Source organism: Panthera onca, chromosome A1, assembly GCF_046562875.1.
Source record: "Panthera onca isolate mPanOnc1 chromosome A1, mPanOnc1 haplotype 2, whole genome shotgun sequence".
Classification (NCBI taxonomy): Eukaryota; Metazoa; Chordata; class Mammalia; order Carnivora; family Felidae; genus Panthera; species Panthera onca.
The window spans coordinates 99,503,490-99,528,892 of record NC_138339.1 but is presented as its reverse complement, the minus strand read 5'-3'; the positions used below and the strand labels follow the sequence as shown (position 1 = coordinate 99,528,892).

The following is a 25,403-nucleotide window of genomic DNA, read 5'->3' as shown; positions in this document are numbered from 1 at the left end:
GTGATGAATACTTTATTTTAACCTTTTAAAAATGGTAGTCACATAGTGAGAATCCAGATTTTAAGTCCCAAAACTAGGTTGCTATTATTATTAGCTTCAAGCCTTTCAGTAAAGGCTATATGGTTCTAATCTCTTCTTCAATAAGTGAATTTCAGAGTCTACTTTGACTCCCACACGTTTGAGGCCTGGTCAGGAAGAAAAAAGCATTTCCAATAAATACTAGATTAAAAATTAAAAAAAAAAAATGTCCACGAGGAAACCAAAGCATGGAATTCATTTCCCTTTTCTAAGTAAAATTATGGTGTCCTCCAGAGGCTGATGTATCTTGCTTACCTGTGAAGGTTATATAATACAAGTGAATTTTTAGATTGAGGAATTAGATTAAGGGATTAAAATCTGGTTATATAAACATTTAGCATATATTTATATTTTTTTAAATGTGCATGTTCTTTTTTTTTTTAATTTTTAAATGTTTTTATTTATTTTTGACAGAGAGAGAGAGACAGAGCATGAGTGGGGGAGGGGCAGAGAGAGAGGGAGACACAGAATTGAAAGCAGGCTCTAGGCTCCGAGCTGTCAGCACAGAGCCCGACACGGGGCTCGAACTCATGGACTGCGAGATCATGACCTGAACCGAAGTGAGACATTCAACCGACTGAGCCACCCAGGCGCCCCCAAAATGTGCATGTTCTAAAGTAGAGTTCTAAAGATTATTTTGGGAATATTCTGGGATTTAATTTATAATTTTACTCTGAAGGGGCACCTGGGTGACTTGATTGAGTGCCCAACTTCAACTCAAGTCATGAACCAGCGGTTCATGAGTTCAAGCCCCACCTTGGACTCACTGCTGTCAGCCTGTCAGTGCAGACCTTACTGTGGAACTTCTTTACCCCTCTATCTCCCCCTCTATCTTTCTCCTCTGCTTGTGCTCTCCCCAAAATAAATAAATATAAAAAAATTTTTAGAGGTAAAAAAAAGTAAAATTTTATTCTGAAACTTGATTTATTCTTAGAAGTTTATTAATGTAATTTTTTACATTAAAAATTATTTGTCAAGCTTCATTAATAGGAAGCATTTCTGTGCATATTGTAGATAGTCTATATGTGATTTTTATCAGTCATGCCAAACATATGATGAGAGTTTATTCATATAGTTAAGTATGATACTATTAGGCATTAATGTTGAAATTTCATATGTGTCTAGACTTGCTTATCTTAATATTGTCTTCATTGACTTGAAGTAAACTGAAATGTAACTCCTAGTACCTTGATTTGAATATTAGGATCATGTCAGTGGTAAAGCCTTAAAAATCATGAAGAATATTCTCTTGGTTCGCTAAATATCACAAGATCCAAGCAGTGGGTGCCATTTGTTCTTTTGAGTTCCCTAAACTCGGGTGGCTGTGTGTGTGTGTGTGTGTGTGTGTGATTTTTTTTTTCACTTGTCATTTATTTAGTCAGGAACATTTTTTTTGTTTTTTTTTTCTATGATTTCTCAATCAATTACATGCCCGTATTTGCAGCCACATTGATCACATTGTAGAGAAATAAATAAGAATGAAAGTGAGAGGAGAGAAACCACATTTATTGCATGCTTACTTAGTATGTGTTTACTTTGCTAGGGACCCTTACATATCACACACTTAATCATCAACAACCCCTGGAAGTAAGTTTCACAGAACAGGATACCAAGATTCATACACTTTGAAATCATATAAATTTCCCGGGAAGACACAACTAGTTAAGTTTTAGAGTTGACATTTCAGTCCAGGTCTATCTGGCTTCAAAGCATATACTTTTTGCACTATATCAAAATGTCTCAGCACTGAACTCTTTTCATTAAGTACTGTACATTAAAATAAGCAGTATATTTAGATCTCATTAAGAAAAAAATAGGTAACAGTTAATCTGGACTGCTTTTTCCCTTTATTAACAAGAGTTAGTAGCTCTCGTTAGCTACAATAAATCACTCATTATGTAACAGATGATAGTGTAATAAATTATTCTATGTCAATGTTTTGCAACTTTTTCTAACCTATACTCCCTTTCATAGACCTTACTTTTTAATGTTATTTGAACCTTCAAAACAATTATCACTAAAAACAAATCATTATTTCTCCTTCCCCTCCAGTTACAGCATATAACTCTGGGAAGGGATGAGAAATCATCTCATCAATTAAGAATAATTATTTTTGCTGATTTGGATATAAATTCCAGATACTGTTGTTTGGTATCAGATATTCTTTATATATCCTATCTGTTTAAATGTATTTTTATAACATTTGTTATAACATTTGTTAATAGTCATTAACAAATGGATTGTTACTGTTTTAAAATTTTTTTTTTTTTTCAACATTTTTTATTTATTTTTGGGACAGAGAGAGACAGAGCATGAACGGGGGAGGGGCAGAGAGAGAGGGAGACACAGAATCGGAAACAGGCTCCAGGCTCCGAGCCATCAGCCCAGAGCCCGACGTGGGGCTCGAACTCACGGACCGCGAGATCGTGACCTGGCTGAAGTCGGACGCCCAACCGACTGCGCCACCCAGGCGCCCCTGGATTGTTACTGTTTTAAAATGAAAGTCCTTTTAACAATATGATCTAACAGAAGTCAGGTTATATGGAGTTTTTGATTTATTAGGGTTAGGGGAAAGTGTGTTTTAAATCATTTTGGGTTAATTACTCCAAAATCACAACTTCTTGCTGATATTATTTCCTCATGTTTGGCAAATCTTGGAATAGTATTTTCTGGATGTTTAGTTTTTTGTTTACGGTTTTCAGGAATATATAAGATCAGGCAGAAAACATAATAAGAATGATTTTCAGAGCCTGGCTTCATACGGAAACCACCTTTTAAAATTCATCAGTAGTGGGGCGCCTGGGTGGCTCAGTGGGTTAAGCAGCCGACTTCGGCTCAGGTCATGATCTCGCGGTCCGTGAGTTCGAGCCCCGCGTCGGGCTCTGTGCTGACAGCTCAGAGCCTGGAGCCTGTTTCAGATTCTGTGTCTCCCTCTCTCTGACCCTCCCCCGTTCATGCTCTGTTTCTCTCTTTCTCAAAAATAAATAAACGTTAAAAAAAAAATTAAAAAAAATAAAAATAAAATTCATCAGTAGTAAACAACTATTTGCACAACACTGTGAATGTACTTAACACTACTGAACTGTAAACTTACAAAATGCTTAAGATGGTAAATTTTGTTATATGTTTATTTTTACAATTACAATAAAATAAAAAGAAACATAGCAATTGTTATCTGAACACTGCTAGTGCAGTCTTGGAGTTGATAGCAATTTCAATACATATCAGTGTTCACTCAGATGCTTCTAGGTAGTTTGAATCAAAAAAGCGGAGATCACTATTAACTTTCCCTTTTCTGTAAGCTGCCTGTTTATTCTTTTACATTAGTGATAGAATATATATGATGAAATTCTAGGAGAGCTGCACAGCATCCATAGAACAAAGATTTAAGGAAAAATCTGAGGTTTTACTTAAGATATCATTTGAAGAATATTATGTTGCTACAATGTTTTAAATACCTGCGGTAGACTAGTTAGAGCTATAGGAAACTGAAACAATCAGTAGCAATGGATCAAGAAATAATATGGAGAATATATCAAGAAAACACTGGAACATGGGGTGCCTGGGTGGCTCAGTCGGTTGAGTGTCCGACTTCAGCTCGGGTCATGATCTCACAGTCTGTGAGTTCGAACCCCGCGTTGGGCTCTGTGCTGACAGCTCAGAGCCCGGGTCCTGTTTCAGATTCTGTGTCTCCCTCTCTCTGACCCTCCCCATTCATGCTCTGTCTCTCTCTGTCTCAAAAATAAATAAATGTTAAGAAAAAAAATTTTTTAAAAAGAAAACACTGGAACAATGTGGCAGGGGGTAAGTGAAAGGATAATTTTTCCAGGATAGGAAAATAATACTTTGTACACCTTTTTCTGTTATTAAATATTTTCCTTCCTATAATGTAGGATGTAACATATCATTTCTTTTTTTTTTTTTTTTTAATGTTTACTTATTTATTTTGAGAGAGAAAGATTGCAAGCTGGGGAGGGACAGAGAGAGAGAGAGAGAGGAGGGAGAGAGAATCCCAAGCAGGCTCCACACTGTGAACACAGAGCCTGACCCAGGGCTCCATCGCACAAACTGCAAAATCATGACCTGAGCTGAAATCAAGAGTTGAACACATAAGCAACTGAGCCACCTACGTGTCCCAGAGAGCCATTTAAATTAGTATTAAATTTCACTTCCACAAAAATATGGAAAATACTTTGTGATATAATTTTTGTGCATCTCTTGTGAATATTATGTGATCATCTCTGCTGGGAGCTAGCTCTCTCTTTCAATTTATGGATTTCTAAAGTAAGAACTAATGGGGAGAATAGAGATAACCAGGACTAATGAGAGATTCTAGAAATTTGAGAATAACAAATACTAAGCAATAAAAACAAAAGTAGGCTCACCACAGAGACATAAATGATAGTGCTAAAAGGAACTCATAGGAATTAAAATATACTGAAACTTAGTATGTTTTATTAACTCTCTCCAATAATTTTTTGTACATTTAGATATAACTGGAAAGTAATCACAGAAATTAAATTTAACAAGGCAACTTAATTTCCCAAAGAGTAAATATAAACTAGAATCTTTTGAATATTAATGGAACATAGCAAGTAAACTCAAACATGTAAATTCAAAATATTGTTTAAAAAATTTTTTTAATATTTATTTATTTCAGAAAGAGACAGAGAGTACAAGCAGGGGAGGGGCAGAGAGAGAAGGAGACACAGAATCCAAAGCAGGCTGCAGGCTCTGAGCTGTCATCTCAGAGCCCGGCGCGGGGCTCAAACTCATGAACCGTGAGATCATGACCTTAGCTGAAATCAGACACTTAACCATCTGAGCTACCTAGGCACCCCTAAATTCAGAGTATTCTTATATTGTAATACATGTCCCCAAAGTTTTAATAAATTAATGTAACTATCAAATACCTTAGGAAAATAAGGCTTATAAAATGGAAGGTTGTTTAACTCATATAGCTGTCCTTACATATTTAATATTGAAATAAGGAAAAATTACAAGAATTTTATGGGTGCCTTAAGGGTGACTGCATGGCTTACTTGGTTAAGTGTATGACTCTTGGTTTTGGCTCAGGTTATGATCTTGTAGTAAGTGGGTTTGAACCCTGTGTCAGATTGTGCATCAGCCTGCTTGGGATTCTCTGTCTTCCTCTCTCTCTGCCCCTCCTCTCTCTGAAAAAGGGGAGCCTGGGTGGTTCAGCTGGCTGAGTGTCTGACTCTTGATTTCAGCTCAGGTCATGATCTCACAGTTTCATGAGTTTGAGCCCCACATCAGGGTCTGTACTGACAGTGTGGAGCTTGCTTGGGATTCTCCCTCCCTCTTTCTTTCTGCCTTTCCCCTGCTCACACGTTCTCTCTCTCTCTTTCTCAAAATAAATAAGCAAATAAATAAACATTAAATAAACATTAAAAAAGAAATTATAAACTTACTAACTCCAGAAAAGTAGTTTTTCTCACAGTCTTTTAATATAACTATGTAACCTTGCTATGTGAATAAAAGGATGAGAAAATGATATAAAAATGATATAAAATGATATAAAATGAGAAAATGATATAAAAAAATGACTGAGTTCAGTCATTCCACAGATTATTTTTTGAGCCCCTGCTCTGTGTCAAGCACTGTTTGATGCATTTGGGATATATCAGGTAAAGCAAAAACAAAATCAAAGTACCCTGTCCTCTTGGAGCGTCCATATTCACAGGAGAGATGGATAAAAAGCATAATAAGTATGTAAATTTATGTTTATTATGTTAGGAAATGATAAGAGTTATGAAAAACATGGGCCATTGGGAAGAAGGGGTGGGAGGTACTAATCAGGTTGAAATTTAAATAAGGAGGTCAGGGTAGCCCCTCACTGAGAAGGTAACATTTAAGCAAGACTTGAAAGAGTTTAGTCAATAGGGTATCTAGCTGAAGAATCCTAAAGGGGAAGGGAATAGCCAGGGCAAAAAGTTTCAAGGTTAGAATATATTGACCAGATTTGAGGAATAGCAAAGAGATCAGTGTGGCTGGAGAGTAGTGAGCAACGGGGAGAGTATTAGACAGGTATGAGGGTCGACAGGTAATTGGGATCCAGATTCTGTTGGGACTTTGCTTTTATTCTGGAGTAAGATGGGATGCCATTGTACAGTTTTCAGCAAAGGAGTGATTGTGACTTACCTTGTGATTTAGAAGAATCGTTTCAGCTACTGTGTTGATAATTGATTGCATGGAGGGCAGAAACAGACTATTTAAGAGGCTATTACATTAATCCAGGCAAGAGATAATGGTGGTTCAGACTAGAGTGAAAGAAATGACAGCATTGAGAAGTGGTTAAATTCAGAGTATGTTTTGAAAGCAGAGTCCATAGTGTTTGCCAACAATTTGGATGTGTGGTATATGAGAAAGAGTGAGGTTAAGTATGACTACAAGATTCTTTGCATGAGGAATTGGAAGTGATTGGAGGGTTGCCCTGAACTGAGATGAGGAAGGCTGCATGCAAGTGGAACTGGTTTGAGTGATGGAGGCAGATGAGAAGATCAGTTTTGGACATGTTAAATTTAGGATACCAGACGGGCATTTGGACTGCAGCTATAAACTTGGAACTTCTTAACATATAGAGGATAGTAAACTATCCTCATGAAACTAGGCTTGGTAATTGAGCATCAGCAAGACAGGAAGGTAGCTGAAAACTAATTTTACCTATCTCACAACTTTGCCTGGTGCCAGTCTTGCTAATAATAACCCAGTTCTTCTGACCCAATTAGGGACCAAAAGCAATTCTTCCTAGAGTTTTTGGGCTAAATAATATATTCTTTGTGAATAGTAGGCATTCATAAATGTTTCTGTTCTTTTTATACATTTCAGTTTTTAAAGGAGAAGACAGCTTACATGTAAGATTTGTGCATTCAACATCTTCAAGCTTCAATGGTGGTGGTTTGGGAAAATATGAATGAATTACATTCACCAGTTTTATTACTAAAGCATGAGACAAAATATAGGGTGATATTAAGTTGAATGTGATAGTTGAAGAGAAAAATCAAACGATAAAAACAGAAAACTAGCCTATATTCTCTTGGGTACTGGGAAACAATAGCACCAGTGGTTCCCATACTTGGGGCACATTGGAATAACTTGGGCATGCCTTAAAAATACTGATATCTGGTTCCTACTCTCAGACCTTGGAATTTATGTCACATGGAATCAAAACAAACAAAAAAACAACCTGAACTCATTGATGCAGAGAACAGATTGGTGGTTGCTAGAGGTGGGGTAGGAGTAGGCGAAATGGGTAAACGTGGTCAAAAGGTACAAATTTCCAGTTATAAAATGAGTAAGTCATGGGGGTATAATGTACAGAATGGTGACTGTAGTTAATATCGTATTGTATATTGGGAAGTCGCTAAGAGATTAGATCTTAGAAGCTCTCATCACAAGAAAAGAAATTGTGTAAGTATGTGTGGTGATGGATGTCAAGTTAAAAAAAAAAAAAAAGGAAAAGAAAAGGTCCTCAACAGCATAGAATAAATGAACCCTCTCTAAATCATGCAAATAAGAAATCACTGGCCTAATTTGTTATAGGTTCATGACAGCTGTTTACCTGGTCATTTCTTTATAGCATACATGCACTCCAAATTGGAAGCAGCTGTGATGTTATGGCAGCTGTACTAGACTTGAAGAAGACTTGGATTCACATCCCAGTTCTTTTGCTTATTAGCAGACTTATGATGGCCAATTCACTTAACCTTCCTGAATTCCAATTTCTATCTTTCCTATGAGAATAAGCAGATCTGTGTTGCATGGTTATTATATTTTTAAAAACTAATAAATATGAAAGTAAATTATAAATTAATATTTAAAGATATTAAAGAATTATTTGGGGTGCCTGGCTGGCTCTAGCTGGTAAAGCACATGATTCTTGGTCTCAGGGTCATGAGTTCAAGCCCATGTTGGGTGTAGAGCTTACTTAAAAATAAAAAGAGTTATTATTTGAGAGGATTTTTCTTAATCTTAGATGTGATGTAACATTATAAAATGTATTAATCTCCCAGAAGAGAATAGATTATTATTTCGTCTGTATTTTTTTCACTGCCTTAAGAAATAGAGTTCTGGGGGTGCCTGGGAGGCTCAGTCAGTTGGGCGTCTGACTCTTGGTTTCAGTTTAGGTCATGATATCATGGTTTGTGAGTTCAGCCCCACGTTGGGCTCTGTGCTGATGGCACAGAGCCTGCTTAGGATTCTTTCTCTTCTCTCTCTCTTGCCCTCCACTGCTCCCTCTCTCTCTCTCAAACTCTCTCAAAATAAATAAATAAACATTAAAAAAAAAAGAAATTGAGCTCTGTATACAGAGTGTAATAAATGCCACTGAACTTAACATGTTTAGTAGATGAAGTGTTATTTCATATTTGTTTCCTATACAGTATGTTAATATCTGAAAAACATGAACTTTGGACTCAAGTCTGGGTTTCAATACAGATATTGTCACTTATTAGCATACTTATGTCAGTAGATATGTTCTAAGACTCAGATTTCTTCTCTCTTTATTTTGGGGGTAATAAAATTTACCTTTCAGGGTAGGGCTACTGTGTGAGATTCAAGCGTAAAGTGCCTAGCATAGTGAGTGGCTGGCACAAAACTTGCAGGAAATGTTCATTTTTTTCCTTCTGAGAGTACAATAATCTTGGGATAGTAATTTTAAACTCTGAATAATAATTTCTCAGGGCTCCTGGGTGGCTCAGTTGTTTGAGGTTTGATTAATTCGGCTGACGTCCTGATCTCATAGTTCGTGAGTTCGAGCCCTGAGTCAGGCTCTGTGCTAATATTGCAGAACCTGCTTGGGATTCTCTCTCTTCTCTCTCTGCCCCTCCCCCACTCACACTCAATCTCCAAATAAGTAAATAAATATTTAAAAAATAACAATATCTCAATGGCTAACAATTCTTATATTCTTAAATGTTTTTCTTGTTTTGCTTATTATCATCTTAACTTTTACGTGTCCACCTCCTCACCATGAATGCTTTGAAAAGCAGTGTTTATTTTGTATGTTTTTTTAGGTAATAAAAAAACCTTTAAGTTTATACCATGCATAGCACCAAGGAGAAGAATGACAACTGCAAAGATGACCTTCTGCTTAGGATGGGACTTAATGATAATAAAGCTGGAATGGAAGGATTAGATAAAGAGAAGATTAATAAGATTATAATGGAAGCCACAAGGGTATGTTACTTGTTTCTTTTGATATCATTAATTTAGTAGCTTTTTAGCTTTCTGTTTAAAAGAAAATCAGTAAGTTGGAAATATTTTTTATTGTGATTTTTAATATTTTAATGTATCTTGTTACAACAAGTGGGTATGGAATAATCTCCCTTCTGTTCTGTTGCTCTTCCTCTTGCCGTCCAGTTTTCCTGCTTCATGTACACATTATATGCATGTGTTTCAGTAATGTAACTTGGAGGTCTTTCCATAAAGATCTTTCCATAAAGATCTTCAGTTTTCATGCCTGCATGTGTAGATATAATTTATTGAACCAGGCGGAATGTTCATTTATGAACCTATACATCATTTCTAGTCTTTTGTTTTTACAAACAATATGACAGTGAATAACCTTTACAACTTTCACAACTTTACATATGTGCAGGTAAAATTATAAGAGATCGTAGAAGTAGAATTATTCCACCAAATACAGATAACAAAAAAGGATATATTCATGTGGAATTTTTTTAAATGTTTGTTTATTTATTTGGAAAGAGTGCAAGCGAGGGAGGAGCAGAGCAAGGACAAAGAGTCTCAAGCTCTGCTGACAGCGCAGACCCCAACCCGGGGCTTGAACTCCCTAAACACGAGGTCATGACCTGAGCCCAAATCAAGAGTCAGATGCTTAACTGACTGTGCCACCCAGGTGGCCCACATATGGAATTTTTATGAATTGCTCAAGTTGCCCTACATAGTTTATGTATCAATTTAAATTTTCACTGCTAATATGTGTGCAACCATGCCTGCCCAGTGTGTTACTAAGCTTTTGGATTTTCCTATCTATAGTAATGTAGTGTAGGCTTAATTTGCATTTCTCCTATGAAAAGTGAGATGGTGCATCTTTTCACATGTTTAACAAGTGACTTGTACTTTCCCTTTTTACAAACTGTCTCTTCTCGTCATTTGCACAATTTTCCATTAGATTATTGTATATCTTTTGATTTTGCTTATGATACTTAATCCTGTGCAGAAGTTTTCTGTTTGCCTTTTTTTAAAATTTATTTATTTTGAGAGAGAGAGAGAGAGAGAGATGTATGAGCCCAGGAGGGACACAAAGAGAGGGAGGGAGAAAATACCAAGGAGGTCTGTGCTGTTAGCATGGAGTGAACAGTGAGATTATGACCTGAGCCAAGAGCAAAAGCTGGACACTTAACTGACAAAGCCACCTTGTTTGATTTTTCATATGTACTTGAATTAGTCAACTGCGTATGGCTTTCTCCAAGGTCATAAATATTTTCTTCTAATATTTTTTGTTTTATTTATATATTATGAAATAAATATCCCTTCAGAAAGGTGTAAAATTTAAGAGAATATACTTATTTTAAAGAAATGCATGCTGGTATCTACAGCAACTTACTTTAACCAAAAAGAGGGGGAGGAGTGTGTGTGTATGCATGCATGCTTGTGCAAGTGCATATGTTGGAGTGGGGGTGTGTGTATCGTGTATTCCTAGAAATTGTGGGAGAAACTAAATGTATCAGGATATTAATAGCTGGTGAATCTAGGTGAGGACATAGGGGTGTTCTTTGTACTATTCCTTCAAATGTTGGAAGATTTAGAAATCCAAAATAAAACCTTGAGGGAAAAATAATTTTTTAAGTGTATAAAATATAGATAAAATTTTAAAAGTAAAAAAATTGAGATGAAGTAAGCAAACATAATATATGGACCCTGGTTGGATCTTGGTTTGAACAAATATATTTGGAACAGTTAAGGGAATTTGAATATGGACAGGGTACTAGATTGTATTAAGGAACTATTGTTAATTTTATTAGCTTTGAAAATGCTATTATAATTACCTAGGAAAAGGACGTCATTTTTAAAAATGCATACTAAAACACTGTATAGAATAGCTAAATATCATTATATCTGTAATTTACTTTAAAACAGTTTACTTAAAAAAATCAGTGAAGGAAATAAGACAAAATGTTGTTAAATCTCAGTGATAGTTTTATATAGTGTTTATTGTACTAATCTGTATTCTCTGAGATTGTTTTGAAATTTTCATCTTAAACCTTAAAAAAAGAATTAAAACCTATGACCCTAGTTTTCAGGTTAAGAAATAGAATATTTAAGTCATCCCAGATTTTATCTTTCCTCTCTCTTCTCTGTGTCCCAGTAACACTTATTAAATAGTTTCATCTAGATCATCATTTCTTACTGATCTGCAGTGCTTTCTTCTGTTCCACTGGATTGTTTGTTATTATATCATTACAACATGACCTGCATTCCAGTATTGTCTAGTAAGTCTAGACAACTGCTAGAACAAGTTCTTTTTTTGCTCTTTATTCTTTTTCAAGAATATCTTAAAAAGAGCATTTGCTCTTTCATATAAGTTTTATGTGATATACAGTTGACCATTGAACAGTGCGAAGGTTAGGAGCACCGCCCCCCCCCCCCCCACACACACAATTGAAAATCCATGTACAACTTTTGACTCCTCGAAAATGAACTGCTAATAGCCTACAATTGACTGGAAGCCTTACCAGTAACATAAACAGTCGATTAACACAAATTTTATATATTATGTGTATTACATACTGTATTCTTATAATAAAGTAAGATGGAGAAAAGAAAACGTTAAACAAATTGTAAGCAAGAAAAAAATATATTTACAGTACTGTACTATTTTTTTTTTAAGATTTTTTTTTAATGTTTATTTATTTTGAGAGACAGAACGTGAGCGGGGGAGGAGCAGAAAGGGAGGGAGACACAGAATCCAAAGCAGGCTCCATCCAGGCCCTAGGCTGCCAGCACAGAGCCCAGTGAGGGGCTCGAACTCACGAACCATGAAACCATGACCTGAGCTGAAGTCAGATGCTTAACCAACTGAGCTACCCAGGCGCCCCTGTATTGTACTGTTTTTATTGAAACAAGTCCATGTATGAGTTGGCCTACTGCAGTACAAATCCATGATGTTCAAATGTCAGCTGTATATACATACATAGAACTATATATACATATCATCTGATTGATATGTATCTATCATATAAAATATATACTTTATACATATTTTATATACCAATATATATTAAAATATTTATATATTTTATATAATATATATTCCTCTAGTGTGGGGGGTTGGGGAGTTCATCATAAATATCTTTTTTGAATTGAAATTTTCTAATTGTTACCGCTTCACAGAAATGCAACTTCTTTAAAATTTTTATCAGAAACATTTTTTGTTGTTATTTATTTTTTTTAGAGAGAGTGTGAATCAGGAAGACAGGCAGATGGAGAGAGGGAGAGAATTTTAAGCAGACTCCATGCTCAGTACAAAGCCTGATGGGGCTTGATCCCACAACCCTGGGATCATGACCTAAGCTGAAATCAAGAGTCAGACACACAACCAACTAAGCCACCCAGATGCCCCTATCAGAAATTATAAACATACAGAAAATGAGATACTAAAGTGAATTCCTGGGTAATCATCACCCAGCATCATCAGACATCACCTTATTTGCAAATATTGTTTCATCTATCTCACCCCTCCCTACTGAATTTTGGAGGTAGAAGATGGAGTATTTTAAAACAAACCCCAATAAATTGGATAAATTTCTAGAAATTTAAAGTTTTCCAAAACTGACTCAAGAAAATATGAAAATCTAAATAGACCTTTAATAAGGAAAGAAATTAAATCAATAATTAAAAATCTCCATTTCCCCCCCCCCCCCCCCCGAAAAAAAAACAAAAAACAAGTCAAGATGGCTTCAGTGGTGAATTTTATCTGACACTTAAGAAGAAATAATACTGGGGTACCTGTGTGGCTCAGTTGGTTAACCATCTGACTTCAGCTCAGGTCATGATTTCGCAGTTCATGAGTTCGAGCTCAGCACTGGGCTCTGTGCCGACAGCTCAGAGCCTGGAGCCTGTTACAGATTCTGTGTCTCCCTCTCTCAGCCCCTCCCCCTCTCATTCTCTCTCTCTCTCTCTCTCTCTCTCTCTCTCTCTCAAAAATAAATAAACATTAGAAAAAAAATAATAAATAAGTAAACATTTAAAAAAGAAGAAATAATACCAGTATTCCACAAGTTCTTCCAGAAAATGAAGAAATATGTAGTATTTACCAACTCATTCTCTAAGACCAGTATCACCTTGATACAATAGCCAAACAGGCAGAATATTATAGATCATTGTAAATATAAAAGCCCTCAACAAAATGTTAGCAAACTGAATCCAGCACTATAAAAAGAAGATTATGTTCCATGACCAAGTGGGATTTATTCCAGGAATGCACTTTTCTCCTAAAATCAGGAACAAGGCAAGGAAGTTCACTCTCATGTCTTCTCTTCAACATAGTCCTGAAAGTTCTAGCCAGTGTAGTCAGGCAATAGAAAGAAATAAAAGACATCTAGATTGGAAAGGAAGAAATAAAACTATCTCTTCACAAATAACATGATGTTTATGGATAGAAACTCTTACAGATTTCAAAAGGAGTGCAACAGTTGTACCCTGAAAATAACAAAAGTGTGTCGAGGGAAAGTAAAGATCTAAAAATGAAAGCATCCTATGTTCAACAATGAGAAGACTCAACATTGTTAAGAGGGTAGTTCTCCCCAAACTGATCTATGGATTCAGTGTAATTCTTCATCCAAATTCAAGGGGCTTTTTTTCCTGCCGAAATTGATAAACAGACCCTAAAATTTATATGGAAATGTGAAACACCTAAAATAGTGAAAACAATTTTGAAAAGGAACAAACAATAAGGTCTTTGGCTTTCCTGTTTAAGAATGTGCTATAAAGTTGCAGTTATCAAGATAGTGTGTTACTGTCATAAGGCTAGACATATTGAACAATGGGGTAGAATTAAGAGTCCAGAAGTAAATCTTTGCATTGATACTTTATTGGTTTTTGACGAAAGTACCAAGGCAGAAGGATCATCTGTGCAGCACATGATGCTGGGACAACTGGATATCCACATGCAAAAAAAAGATGAACCTAAACCCTCACTTCACACCATATACAAATTTAACTCAAAATCAAGTTAAATGTAAGAGCCAAAGCAGTAAAACTTAATGAAGATATGAGAAAGTCTTTGAGACTTTTGGTTAGACAAGCATTTCTTAGATATAACAATAAAAGCACAGTCAGTAAAAGAAAAAGTTGACAAGTTAGACTCATCACATTTGAAAACATCTGCACTTCAAAAGACACAATTAAAAAATGAAATGATAAGCAACATAGTAATATAAAATATTTGCAAAATACTTATCTGATAAAGGACTTACATCCAGAATATAAAGAGAATTTTTATAAATTGTTAGTAAGACAACCTGGTTAAAAATGGACAAAAAATATAAATAGACTTTTCACTAAAGATATAAAAATAGAAAAATAGAACCCTCATACTTTGCTGGTGGGATTATAAAATGGTTCAGCCACTTTGGAAAACAGTCTGGCAGTTTCTCAAAAGGTTTAGAATGGAGTTACCATATGACTCAGAGATTCCACTCCTGGGTACCTAAGGAAAGTGAAAACATATGTCCATGCAAAAATGTCTATATGAATGTTCATTGCAGCATTTCTCATAAAAGCCAAAAAGTAAAAATAATCTAAATGTCCATCAACCTAGGGCACCTGGGTGGCTCAGTTGGTTAAGTGTCCAACTCTTGGTTTTCGCTCAGGTCATGATCTCAGGGTTTCATGGATTAAGCCCCTGGTCAGGCTCTTTGCTAACTGTGCAGAGCCTACTTGGGATTCTCTCTCTCTCTCTCTCTCTCTCTCTCTCTCTCTCTCTCTCTCTTTCTCTTTGCCCCTCCCCTACTCAGTTGCTCTTGTTCTCTCTCTCTCTCTCTCTCTCTCTCAAAATAAACACATTAACATTAAACAAAATTTATCAACCTGATGAATGGATATTATGTTCAGTGATGGGATGATAGGTGATTTTCTAAAAGTGATTTTCTACATTTTCTTTAATGACTAACATTAAAATTTTGTAAAAGCTTTTTTAAAAAATTTTTGAGAGAGTGCAAGTGGGGGTGGGGCAGAGAAAGAGGGAGACACAGAATCCAAAGCAGGCTTCAGGTTCTGAGCTGTTAGCACAGAGCCTGATGTCGGGCTTGAACTCATGAGCCATGAGATCATGACCTGAGCCGAAGTCGGACGCTCAGTTAACCGACTGAGCCACCCAGGTGCCCCAAAATTTTATAAATGCTTTTTACATAAAAGTGAAGGAAATAACTGATAACCCAAATGACTGAGGGCTTGGATATGCCCATGGATCCTGTCTAGGACACATTGTTATTTTCTGAGTGCCGATCTGTACTCATCTCGGAGTTTGCAGCGTATAATTACTGTCTCAACAAGCCTATGATGTAGGTAACTGTAAATTCATTTTGCAGGTAAGGAAATTGAGGCATAGAAAGATTAGTAGTTCTAGGGTCACCCAGCCAGCAAGGAGTGAGCTAAGTTTTGAATTCAGTAATTGTGATTCTAGTCTATACACTTAGGTACCATGGTTATACATACTACGGCGATGCTTTCCTTCTGACACTTTCTTATGCTTTGTTTTGTTTTCTTACAAAGGGGTCCAAATTTTATGGAAATGAGCTCAAGAAAGAAAAACAAGTCAACCAACGAATTGAAAATATGATGCAACAAAAAGCTCAAATTACCAGCCAACAGCTAAGGAAAGCACAATTACAGGTATTAATTTAATTGCTAAAGAAAGTGAAAGCTGGTAGAATAGTAATTGATAGTTAAAATGCATCATGGTCAAGTCACAACTGAAAACAAGGTAAAATGTAAATGTTCATTATATTGTAAAGCATAAAATTTAACAAATATGCATACTTTGTTAAATATTGGTCTACTCTTTTACATAAAGACCCCATACCTAGGCATTGTCACCTCCATTATACAGAAGAGTTAATGGAGCCTTAATTAGGGTAAATAATTTGCCTAGCTTCAGAGCTAGGATTTAATCCAAAGCTTATGTTCTTTTTGTTATATACATACTTTGCAGCTACAAAAGGCCACAAGATAAATGTGGCATGTTTTCTTCAATGCTGATTTTGCAAAACAGATTTAGGGGAACATGTTCACTAATTAAATTATAAAGCAATTTAAAACATAATTGTGTTGTACTAAAACTAAGGTAGAATGCCAAATGTGCATGAATTTTTAAGATAAAACACCAGACTTCTAAAAATTTGGAGGCTTTTGGCTTCTCCAGTATCTTCAGGGAATAAATACTCCAAAGAGTTTCCTCTGGTATTTAAAAGCTATTCCAGGAGAAGAGTGAGTAGAGCAACACTGCAGGGCATCATGTAGTAGATTGAAAACTCAAAAAGTCAAGGTTTTGCTGGTAAACCTAAGGTTTACTTTTATATATTTAAAAAAAAATTTTTAATAAAATTTACTTTTAAAGACAGTTTTTATCCTCTATCAAAATCTGATTCAATTTAACAAAGCAGTTTAGGCTGTAACATGATGATAAAATCATATTGATCTAGGCCACACATTTCTTCTCGTGATAGAGTTCAGAGATGCCAAACTTTATGTTTTTTTCTTTGCCAAATTGTAATGTGTCATTTTCTTCATATATGCTTTCCTAGAGCACAAGCTAGTTTTTTATCTTATGTGATAAGTGGTCTCCTCTCATAAAGAAAGATCACTTGCCTTTGCCTTCGCAAATTATCATTTAAAAAAAATTTTTTTAACATTTATTCATTTTTTGAGGGACAGAGAAAGAGCACGAGCAGGGGAGGGGCAGAGAGAGAGGGAGACACAGATCCAAAGCAGGCTCCAGGCTCTGTGCTGAAGCACAGAGCTCTATGCGGGGCTCAAACTCACAAACTGCGATATCATGATCTGAGCCGAAGTCAGACGCTTAACTGACTGAGCCACCCAGGCGACCCCCAAAATTAGCATTTTTAATGCTGCATAGCATTCTACTGTATGGAGGTACCATAATTTATTTGCCTTATCCCACATGGGTTTCAGTTTTTTGTTTTTATATATAACCTTGCGATGATTGTTCTTATTTACATATCTTTGTACTCTTGTCCTGTTATTTTCACCAAAGATTGTACAGTTTCACATTTTCAACACAAGAGTGCTAGTTTCCTCACATACTTGTTTCAAATTAAATTTTATTAATTTTATCAATCCTTTAGTTTTTGCTGGTAGTGTCTAAATATTATTTCAGGGTTATTTTAATTTGCGCCTTCTTTGATTATGACAGAAAAAGAATGTCTTCCCTTGTATTAGCCATTAATATTTCATTCCTATGGGAATTCCTTTTTTATTGTTAGTATATAGGCTAAGTAGCTGGCACAAGATCCCAAAATACAGTGGTTCAGATCAGTTAAGAGTTTATTTCTTTCTCACATAATAGATAAGTATTCCTGGGGTACCTGGGTGGCTCAGTCGGTTAAGCGTCCAACTTCGGCTCAGGTCATGATCTTGCAGTTCCATGGGTTCAAGCCCCATGTGGGCTCTTGCTGACAACTTGGAGCCTGGACCCAGCTTTGGATTCTGTGTCTCCCTCTCTCTCTGCTCCTGCCCCACTCATGCTCTGTCTCTCTCTCTCATAAATAAATAAACATTTAAAAAAATAGATAAGTAGTCCCAACTGATTGGGTGGTTCTGCTCACTGTAGTAATTTAGGGACCCAGGTTCTACATCGTGTTGTTCTGTCATCCCCTAAGTGTTATCCTTACCTGGTTTACAAAATGGGATTACCTCCAGTCTATATTCTAGACCCCAGAAAGGAAGAAAGAATGAGGAAAAAAAATCAAAGGCAAGTAATTTGCTATTCAACAAGTCAAAGAGAAATTGCACACATTACGTCAGCTCACGTGCTTTCTCCTTTTAATTTTTTTTAACGTTTATTCATTTTTGAGAGACAGAGTGCGAGCAGGGGAGGGACAGAGGGAGAGGGAGACACAGAATCCAAAGCAGGCTCCAGGCTCCAAGCTGTTAGCACAGAGCCCCACGCAGGGCTCAAACTCATGAACTGCAAGATCATGACGTGATCTGAAGTCGGTCACTTAACAGACTGAGCCACCCAGGCCCTTTCTTTCTTCCTATACTAAATTCTCATTGTACTTAAATTTGTTTCTGGATTCTCTCTTCTACTCGGTTGAATCTTTTCCTCTATCATACCATGCAATTTTAGTTATTCAATAATAATAATATGTTTAATATGTTCCTTCACTACGATTCTATAAATTTTTTTCTCATGCATTGTTTCTTTCGCATAAATTTAAGCATTGTTTCATCGAGTTAAAACAAATCCATTCTGTGTATAATAACATTATTTTTAATTGATATTAATCCTTAGGCAATTTATTTTCAGAACCTTTTTTTGGTAAGTTTTAATCATCTATACAAATATCTCTTATAAAGCTTTAAAGATATGATGCATATGAGTCATGCAATATAAGAACTTTTTGCTGTTCATGACTCTTTTTAAAGCTCATAATCCTTAACTATGCTAATAATCTGAAGTATTAGAAAATACTTTATATTGTGTAACAGAGCTTCAGATTTTGTTACAGTTTTTGTTGACTATTTCATGAGAGACTCTCTGACATCTTTTGAAAGGGGAGTGGCAGGAAATCTGTTTTATGTTGATTGTTAAATTGTTTCACTTGTTGAGCTTCCTTTAAAAGAAATTGTGTAAATGGGAGGGGATTGAGGAAATCCTAAGGAATCTAGAAGATCTGAGAGTAAGAGAGGTTTTCTATGGGAAATGTGTTTCTATTCCAGTGTCATGAATTTTCCAAATAATAGATTTTTGTATGGATGCTATGATGGTAGGAACTATTATTGTTAGTCAAGCTGAGGTAACTAACCTCTATAGTCTGCCGGAGTATTTATTCAGAACCTAAGTGTTCCCCACTCCATCCTGCCCTCTTTAGACTTCTTAAAGGCACAATCATTTTTGTAGATGCCAAAACATCTTGTTATAACATGGATTCATAAATTAGATAGACAAACATCTGAGGTGCCTGGGTGGCACAGTTGGTTAAGTGTCCAACTCTTGATTCTGGTTCAGGTCATGATCTCACAGTTTGTGAGATCGAGCCCCACATCGGGCTCCATGTTGCCATTGTGGAGCCTGCTTGGGATTCTCTCTCTCTCTCTCCTTCTCTTTCTGCCCCTGTCCTGTTCACGGTCTCCCTCTCTCTTTCTCTCTCTCAAATAAATAAATAAACTTAAAAAAAAAAAAAAGAATAGACAAACATCCATGTTATATTAAATGGAAACTACACAGCAAATCTGTGCATTTTGACCATTTTAACAACTGATTTTATGGACCTGGGTTTATTTACCAATTTAGGGTAGTAGTAAGTCAGGAAAATGAAAAACAATATTTCTGAAACAGTTTCCTGAATGTAATCAAAAAAGGAGATTTTTTAAAAAAGTAAATAAAGCATAATGTTGATATAAAATACACTATTTGAGTTTGGTTTGAAGTTATTTCAATATTAAAGACTTTTTAAGATACATTTTAGGGAAGCATTATAAAATAATGGAAAGAGCACAGCCTTTAGAGTAACTTGGTTCATAGGTCTAGTGCTAACATTTACCAGCTGTATGACTTAGGGCAGATTACTTCCTCTTACTGAAGTTTAGTTTCCTCATCTACAAGATGGGAATAATAATTACCATCTCAGAATTATTTTTATCACTAAATGAGTTAACATAGAAGTGTTGATTCTAATCTGTACACTTAGCCACCGTGGCTATAGGACACATTTGATATACTCAATAAATGTCACTTCTGTTTTTAAAATTATAGGTAATATCATGAAGCCCTTTCCATATCCCTGGATGAGTACATTACATGAGTAGCTCTTTTAATTCTTCCAATCGTTGGGGATTGGTTTAGTCCCACTTTTCAAAAAAAGGAAGAATGAGGGGAGTTAACTTGCCCCCATCATGTAACTGAAGACCCAGAAGAAGCTCTTATTCTTAACCATGGTCACACACACTAGTTTTGAACTGTGGCAAAAGGGATAACATACACGTGAGAGGCTCAGATCAGAACATGGAAGTTATTTGTAAGGGAAAATAGAAGAATGGAAAACATGAATGAGGATTTCATTAGAAGAAATTTGAGAAAAGCAGGGTGGTGTGCATTTGGTAGTTGCAGAGAGAAAAGTGTTTAGACAAGGGTGAGTAATGAGAGTAGAGGAAAGCGGAATGTGTGAGTCACTCAGTGGGGAGGTTTCCTTTTGCCAACTGTACTTTTGCTTGAAGCACAGAAAAGATAATAGATTGCTGAAGGAACTGTCATAAAATTAACATATGAGGCTAAGGAAAGCTTTTTTCCACCTGGTTTGCTTTCCATTTATTATCTTTTTCCTTTCCAATATTTATGGGTTAAGATACTTCAAATGCTGCTCCCATATTCTCAGTCGATTCCTATCATAGGTATATTTTCTGGATTGAAATAGAGTAGTTTTTAACCCCCCCCCCCCTTATTTTTATTAGCCTCCATGATTTGTCTACATCTTTTTTTTTTTTTTTTTTTTTTTTTTTTTTTTTTTTTTAATGTCAGGATGCTATTCTCTAATTTAAAATCGAAGTACTGGAAAAAATAGTTGTTTTAAATCTGGATGATAGAATGGAGTCATGTGAAAGTTCCACTTATTAGGTTTCTCACTGCATGAGATCAGCCTTCTGCAAAATTTTTCTGCACATTCTACTTCCTCTTTTTAAACCAGAAAAATATATATATTTATCAGTGTAAAATTTATGTATTTTCTCCTATAAGTCTCACCTCTTTCTCTCTTATAAGAAAAGAATTTAAAGGCAAATCAAGTCTTTATCTTGATAGAACTCATAATTTAGTATCTAATATAGTAAGTGCACCATAGGGGCAGGAAAACAACTAAGGGAACATTAAATTCTGTGGCATGGAGGACAGAGAGCTAATTAAGCCACAGAGAGGTATCTGAGCTGACCTTCAAGGCTTTATGACAGAATGAGTAAGATCATCCTAGACAGAGGAACAGCCTGAAAAAGGCACAGAGCATCTCAGTGAGTTGTAGCCTAAACAGAAGCAGACCCTCTAGAGGTTCACTGGAACCAACTGGAAACAAATATGGTTCAGGGGATTATTTCTTTTAATATTTCTAATTTTGAGAGAGAGAGAGAGACAGAGTGCAAGCCAGGGAGGGGCAGAGGGTGAGGGAGACGCAGAATCCGAAGCAGGCTCCAGGCTCCAAGCTGTCAGCACAGAGCCCGACGTGGGCCTCGAAATCATGAACTGTGAGATCATGACCTGAGCCGAAGTCGGACGCTTAACCAACTGAGCCACCAGGTGCTCCTCAGGGGATTATTTCTAAAAGAGAAGTTGCAGTCTTAGTCTGCAGCTAGTGGGGAAACTAGTGTCACTATAATGCTAAGAAGGAAGACCATGAAAAAAATTATCCAGAATGGAAGCAGAGTTGAAGTCTAATGAGGAGGAAATACTGAATTATACCCCTGCAACTTTCCACTTTTGAGAAAACCTGCTATAGAGATCTCCACATGGTGGAAATTGCTTTCATTCCAGAGCTTACCCCTATTGCTTATATCTATTTTCCCCTCAGTTTTTTATTCCTTTGCTGTGCAGCTATCCTTTGATCCTTTAGTAAGAGATTACATTCATTAAACTTGTCCCATTTGCTAGCCACTATTCCTTGCTCCTTATGTATTCCATCTTATTCAAAGTGATCATAGATCAAAATGGTCACACCACCACCCTCGGCTACGGGGAAAGCTGGGAAGCATATTTAGCTTCTTTTCTCTTCAGCCTCTATAGTAGAGGCCACAAAAAAGGAACACTGGAAATGGGTCTGTCTGTTACATAAACCTTTTTCTTACTGCCTGCCATACTTTGGTTATTTTTACCTCCTTTCATTTCCCTTTCTTCTTATCAATCCAATTCTTTCTCTCTAGAGAAATAAAAATGCTTTAAAGATAAGTTTCTTGGCTATTATATTTGACATATATATTGATTTCATGAAAGAATAAATTATAGCTTAAATTTTCAATTTTGATTTGTATTGACTAACGGTTACCAAATTTTAGACTTATAAAAACAGTTCTACAGAGTGAATGTTTACATTATGATTTGTACATTCACTTATACAGTACTCTTCAGCGTAAAGGTAATATGCCAAAGAAGTATATAATCTTTCGTTGTAGATTTCCTTTGTTGCTACTTTAAAATGTTAATGTTATGAGTCAGTGAGAATTGTTTATTTTACCTAAGCTTTTATTTACCATTAGTTGATGTCCAAATTTATAAAGCAGAAGAATCATTTGATACAAGCACTTATAATATTTCATTCATTCAAGAAATATTTATTAAGTTCCTATTATGTGATTGTAGTGAGTGAGAGATGGAAGACTTGGTAGGGTAAGATATTTGAGAATCAACTCCCTATCTTCATGAAAATAGAAGCAATTATCAGCCTTAATAAACAACAATAAAGTGTAAGTAGATAGGGGTACCTGGCTGGCTCAGTCGGTGGAACATATGACTTTGACTTTTGACTTTGAGGTTGTGAGTTTGAGCCTTATGTTGGGTGTAGAGATTAATTAAATAAAAAAAGGTTAAATAAATAAAAAAGAAACTTCAACAAAAAAATGTATACATAGATGGGTGGGTCAGTGGGTGGGTGGAAGGATGGATGGATAGATGGACAGAGATAGATACCTACTAAACGAGAGATTGATGTTATGATTGATGGTGTTTTGATATCATGTTGACTAAAAATATGTTAACTTTTTAAAAAATTAAGGTTGACAGATTTGCAATGGAATTAGAACAGAGCCGGGATCTGAACAATACTATAGTGCACATTGACATGGATGCTTTCTATGCAGCTGTAGAAATGAGGGACAATCCAGAACTGAAGGATAAACCCATTGCTGTAGGATCAATGATGATGTTGGTAAGTAGGTAAAGATCAAAGACAAAAAAGGAAATTTCATAACATATTCAAGTAAAGCTTACTGGTTCATGAAGGGGGAAGGGGAAGACTTTGGTAAGCTTTACCAGTTTGCTGGGCGTTTTTCTGTGTGCTTTATATGTGCTCAATTATGGAATCCTTTCAACATCACTTGAGGAAATTTTTATTTCCATTTGACAGACAAGGAAACTAACTCAGAGGGGTGTTTAAAAACTTCCCCAAAATTACAAACCTGGTGAATGGTAGAGTGATATTGTATCTTTCTGTTGCAAATTGTATTTTTTAAAGTAACTATTCTAGTTAAAGAGAACTGGAGAAGAAAGAAAAGGAAATGTTATTATAAAGCAGGCTTGCACACAGTGGCTTGCAGGCCAAATCTAGTCCTTTTTTTTGTAAATAAAATTTTATTGGAACTCTGTCACGTGCCATTCAGTTGTTGTTGCATTGAAAGAGCAGAGTTGAGGGGCTCCTGGGTGTCTCAGTCAGTTGAGTGGCCAACTCTTAATTTCGTCTCAGGTCATTATCTCACAGTTGTGAGATTGAATCCTACGCCAGGCTCCACGCTGAGCATGAAGCCTGCGTAAAATTCTCTTCCTCTGCCCCTCTTGCCTGCTTGTATGTGCATGCTTTCTCTATCTCTCTCTCAGATTAAAAAATAATAATACTAAAAGAGCAGAGTTGAGTAGCTGCAACAGAGACCCTATGATCTGCAAAGTTTAAAGTAATTACTATCCAGACTTTTACAGAAAAGGTTTCCCAACCTGAGTTCTAGAGTAACATACTTCATTAAAATAGGACTGTAATTAGTTTTTCCCATGGCTTAGAATCTTAACTTTTGTGATTGCCATGTTGCTCTCCCTCATTGCCACCCTAACCATAGAAGGTAAAGATGGCCAGGATTGCTATATGTGGCTAAAACTGTGTGGGGAATTAGAAATGACACCTGAGTAGATGGATTTTGGTATAAAAAAACATATCTATAAGAGAAATAAAGAGAGTTCTACCCTGTTTCTAACTCTTTCAAATGCCTTAGCTATAAATCTGCTTCCTACTGAGTTACTGTTTTATTATAAAACTATAATCTGTTTGTTCATTATCTGTGCTCCCATAAGTATGCAGACAACTAACAGTTGAAGTTTCAAAACAGTGTTTATTGAAAGACTACTCTCCTTTTCCTATAAATAATCAGCCTATATTTGAAAAAATGCATTTATTTTTAAGAACATATATCATAATCTATGTGAAATTATCTATGTGTGTGTATATATACATACACGCACGCATACTGTAGCCATGTTTAAGCTAAATCCATTGCTAGATCTGCAAAATATTTTCTTTCCTATAAATTCTGTCCTCCTAAAAATGGGTTATTATTTCCAAATTCAAAATGATTATTTGCCATATTTAAACAAAGATTACTGCTTTTGTGTGCTCAGCTAATAGACTTCCCTTCTAATGAGATTTGAAGTATAATTGCTATTGTTCTATTAAACTCATAAAAGTATATTTAGAAATTAATGGTAGTGATAGCACATGTTTGATTATTCCAGTCTGTTACAGTTAGAATTCTTTTTTGGGGCGCCTGGGTGGCTCAGTCGGCTAAGCGTCTGACTTCAGCTTGGGTAATGATCTCACAGTCTGTGAGTCTGAGCCCCACATCAGGCTCTGTGCTGACAGCTCAGAGCCTGGAGCCTACTTCAGATTCTGTGTCTTCCTCTCTCTCTCTCTGCCCCTCCCCCACTAGCGCTCGCTCTCTCTCTCTCTCTCTCTCTCTCAAAAATAAACATTAAAAAAAAAATTTTTAAAAATTCTTTTTTGATGAATTGGGTAGATCCTTGAAATGTTCTAAGTTGGGATTCATAGTTAGACCTCATGGCAGTTATTTATTGCTGCATAACAAACCCCTCCAAGTACTTAGTGGACACCATTTATTTGTTCATGATTCTCTAATTTAAGCAGAGTACAATGGGGATAACTCCACTCTACCTGAGGTTGTCTAGAGCTGTTTAGCAGGGGCTGGAGGATCCAAAATGGCTTCACTAACATGCTTGGCCCTTCAGCCAAGGTGGCTGGAATGGTTTCCAGCCATTGAGCTTTCCTCTGTCCATATGGTACATCATCATCATTTAGCAGTTTAACCCAAGATCTTTACACAGTTGCTGGCTTCCCAAAAAA

At 36.0% G+C, this 25,403-nt stretch overlaps 1 protein-coding gene across 5 annotated transcripts in view; it reads left to right on the top strand.

Moving 5' to 3' along the window:
- The window catches only part of POLK (DNA polymerase kappa), a 73,336-nt gene that overhangs the window by 17,643 nt on the left and 30,290 nt on the right, over positions 1-25,403 (top strand). For 4 of the 5 annotated variants that reach the window (XM_060637779.2, XM_060637776.2, XM_060637778.3 and 1 more), the window contains exons 2-4: positions 9,114-9,276; positions 15,838-15,957; positions 23,058-23,210. In XM_060637779.2, coding sequence (XP_060493762.1) covers positions 9,142-9,276; positions 15,838-15,957; positions 23,058-23,210 — 408 coding nt within the window. In that variant the 5' untranslated portion in view covers positions 9,114-9,141. The remainder of the gene's footprint in view (positions 1-9,113; positions 9,277-15,837; positions 15,958-23,057; positions 23,211-25,403) is intronic. The other variant, XM_060637780.2, reaches the window with a different exon arrangement.